Source organism: Etheostoma cragini, chromosome 23 (genome assembly GCF_013103735.1).
Source record: "Etheostoma cragini isolate CJK2018 chromosome 23, CSU_Ecrag_1.0, whole genome shotgun sequence".
Lineage (NCBI taxonomy): Eukaryota > Metazoa > Chordata > Actinopteri > Perciformes > Percidae > Etheostoma > Etheostoma cragini.
The window spans coordinates 816,114-820,234 of NC_048429.1; the positions used below are offsets into that span (position 1 = coordinate 816,114).

General features: G+C 44.6%; 1 protein-coding gene across 1 annotated transcript in view; it reads left to right on the forward strand.

Annotated features, from left to right (window-relative positions):
* Positions 1–2,613: 2,613 nt before the first annotated feature.
* The window catches only part of LOC117939062 (cullin-associated NEDD8-dissociated protein 1-like), a 32,506-nt gene continuing 30,998 nt past the window's right edge, over positions 2,614–4,121 (forward strand). The window contains 1 exon segment of the mRNA XM_034864106.1: positions 2,614–2,786. Within this exon segment, the coding sequence (XP_034719997.1) occupies positions 2,719–2,786 (68 nt within the window). The 5' untranslated portion in view covers positions 2,614–2,718.

Consider the following 4,121-nt stretch of genomic DNA (forward strand, 5'->3'; position numbering starts at 1 on the left):
GATACAGAGAGAGAGATAGACACACACACATACACACAGACAAAGACACACAGAGACACACACACACACACACAGGGAGACACACACACACACAAACACACACACACACACACACAGATACACAGAGAGAGAGAGAGACACACACACAAACACACACAGATACAGAGAGAGAGAGAGAGAGAGAGACACACACACACATACACACAGACAAAGACACACAGAGACACACTCACACACTCACATACAGAGACACACTCACCCACGCCCACACAGACACACACATGTACATTCATACACACACACACACACGCACACACAGAGAGACATACACACACACAGAAACACACATACAGAGAGACACACTCACACACACACACACACCCAGACACACTCACCCACGCACACAGACACACACAGAGAGATACACACACATACAAAGAAACACCCACGCACAGACACACATAAAGAGACACACACACACAGAGACACACACACACACACACAGAGACACACACACATACAAAGAGAATCGCACACATTTAAACAAACAGTTATTTCATACATGAAAGAGAAACATTCAGGATATTCAGGATTTTGTACTTGTTAATTCGTGCTGGTTGAATGCATTCAGTGTGTGTCCCCGTTTGTGTGTCTGTGTGTGTGTGTGTGTGTCTGTGTGTGTGTGAGAGTGTGTGAGAGTGTGTGTGTATGGGATGAGTCACAGATCAGTTGAGTGGGATGTTTACAAACCCCCAGGCGCTCTCTCTCTCTGTTGACACATAATGCAGCCACTGACATATGCATGCTGTGATTTCTTTGCAAGCGCGCGTGTGTGTGTGTGCGTGTGTGTGTGTGTGTGTGTGTGTGTGTGTGTGTGTGTGCGTGTGTGTTCATGCATTGACAGCGTTTGACAGTAATCTGTGAAATGAGGCTCCAGCTGCATCACTAACACACTCTCTCACTCCTCTTCAGAAGACTCGCGGGAAACGCTTGCGATTGTGATTGTGATGAACACGAAGACGATAATAAATATATAAATATGAGATGAAGGTGCGATATATAAAGATTAATTTCATCCAATTATACGCTGGCAACCGGGGTGATGAGCCCATGATGGCAGGAGGATGAAAATAATGATGATGATGAGGAAGAGGAAGACGAAGAAGCTGCGAATGATTGCGTTAAAGATGGTGAGTCATTACCTGGAAGTACACTCTAACCCTCATGTTGCCCTCGGGTCAGATTGGCCCGTTGTCCTACATCAATGCTCTTGTTAATTCCCCAAAATAACATAATTGATGCCACGCAGCAGGCATGGGTGATCAGGCACTCTGAGTAGTTTTGGGGTTTGGTGTCTTGCTCAAGGGCACCTCAGCAGCATAGGAGCTACTGTTGTGGAGGTTTCTGTTTCTGCAGCAGAGTGTTTCTGAGAACTGAAACCAAGTTTGGTCTTTGTATTTCATTCAGACCTGCAGCGATTCACACAACACAATGGGGAGAGGTCCTCAACGAGGTTGGGGGTTCGGTGCCTTGCTCAAGAGCAGCTTGGCAGGAGGTGAACCAGCACCTCTCCACCACCATCAGAGTGATGTCCGAGTGATGTCAGAGTGAAAAAAAAAAATTGTTTTACAAAAATAGGCTAACGATTGTGTCATAACAATCACCAAATTCACCGTGTTGTCAGGAAAAGCTCAGTTGGGACAGTTTGGACTTCCATCAGCTGTTTAGGTTTAACTACTCATGTTAACTAGCATGTTAGTTAGCAGTAATTAGCCTGTGTCTATGTTAATGTTAACTAGCATGTTAGTTAGCAGTAATTAGCCTGTGTCTATGTTAATGTTAACTAGCATGTTAGTTAGCAGTAATTGGCCTGTGTCTATGTTAATGTTAACTAGCATGTTAGTTAGCAGTAATTAGCCTGTGTCTATGTTAATGTTAACTAGCATGTTAGTTAGCAGTAATTAGCCTGTGTCTATGTTAATGTTAACTAGCATGTTAGTTAGCAGTAATTAGCCTGTGTCTATGTTATCTCCTAACATATACCTACCTCTCAGTCTCTGCTGATTGGGAATGATTGAGATTTCTCTTGCACAGCTACCAGAAGACTTACAGCTTTCAGACAGGTTGCTACGTCACATCTACGTCTTCCAGCTCAGTTGGAGTCTGCGCAGTAACGCTCAGCATCACCGGGGAAAGAGCTTCTAATAACAACAATAACTGGTCTCTTTTAGAACATAGACTTTTAAGATGTACAAATGTTCTTTTCTACTGTATGTCAATATTCTTCAATAAAATCTGAATTAAAATAATTAAAAATAAATAAAAACTGCAACGGGACCTGTTGGTCCATTTCTTTAACTGTCCAAGGTAAAAAAACAAAAAAAACGTTTCAAACTCTGACCTTCGACCCCGCAGCGTCCATCCTGCTAACCCCGCCCCTCTGCAGAGAGAACGGGAGCCCCATTCAAACAAACCAAACTCCGCGCCCCGGGATGCGACAGTAGAAAGAGAGAAAGGCGGCATTAGCAGCTGAAGAAAAAGGAACCACGAACACACACTTCACCTCCAGAAACCCCAAAAGCCAGGACCGTCACGCGGACACACACACACACACACACACACATACACATACACACAGAGACACACACACACACACACTGACAGTCAGAGACACACTCTTAGCGGCTAGCAGGAGGCTAACAGCTAACAGCACCAGACATGGCGAGCGCCTCGTACCACATCTCCAACCTGCTGGAGAAAATGACTTCCAGCGACAAGGACTTCAGGTAACGTTGAGTCGAAACCTAACCCAACTGCACGGCTCAGGTCAGCAGCTCAAACTGCCTTTCTTCCATGTTGGAAACAGCTAGCGGCGACTCTGTCAGGCCTACATGCTAGCATGCTAACTGCTAGCCTGCCACCTGTCTGATCACCGTCACATCGCTGCAGCTCACAGATAAAACCACAGATAGATATGTAAACATAGACACACACAGCTAACTGTGCTCGTGGGTGTTTCATCTGACAGCTGTTTAAACTACACGCCAATAGCTGGTAAGCTAGCTGCACATCATGCTAAGCTAACAGCTGAGCTGCAGGTAAATAGCACGTTAGCTTGCATGCTAGCTAGCTCACTAACTTCTGTCATGCCGCAAGCTAGCGTGATGTCGGCTAACGTTTTCGGGTTTGACTCGTTAACGCTGCGTGTTGGCTCTGTGGATTTAAGTGTGAAGGTAGCATCTCAGCTAGCTGTGCAAAGTTGGTTTGAGAAGCAGACAGGTGTGTGTGTGTGTGTGTGTGTGTGTTGGGGGGGGGGGGGTAGCATTGACACTCAGGTAATATCATGTAAACAGACTGCAGCAGGCAGACAGGTGTTGTGCTAAAAAGTGATTGCAGACGCTACCCTGTCACTAAAAGGTTGTTTCTGTTATTTCTGACAGATTATTTCCCACTTTGAGCTCTTACAACTTTAAAATACATTTTTTTAAAGGAGCATTACAATCCATGAAGTGCATTTTTGTACTTGCCAAAAGGTGATTGCAGCCCCTATCTTGTCCACAAGAGGTTGTTTCTGCCTCTAAATGACTTGATTCCATGATTGTGGTGTATATCTGACAGGTAGTCCACCCAGTACTAGTTTATACCTGTTAAAATACCACTGTACAGGGTCAGTACATCTAGTAATACACAGTTTTCCAAGTATGTGATCTTGCGGATCAGTTTTTGGCAGATGATCACAAATCAGCTTACAGAGCTGCATGTTGAGATATATGCAATAGTGCAGGAAGTATTCAAGTACTTCAGGAAAAGTACTAATACCACACAGTGAAAGTCCTTCTTTAGAAGTACTAGAAGTACTAATACCACACAGTGAAAATCTTTCAGTACAACCAATCAGAGCAACAGATAGACCTCCGACCAATCAGAGCAACAGATAGACCTGCGACCAATCAGAGCAACAGATAACCTGCGACCAATCAGAGCAACAGATAAACTGGACCAATCAGAGCAACAGATATACCTGCGACCAATCAGAGCAACAGATAGACCTGCGACCAATCAGAGCAAAAAATAGACCTGCGACCAATCAGAGCAACAGATAGACCTGCGACCAATCAGAG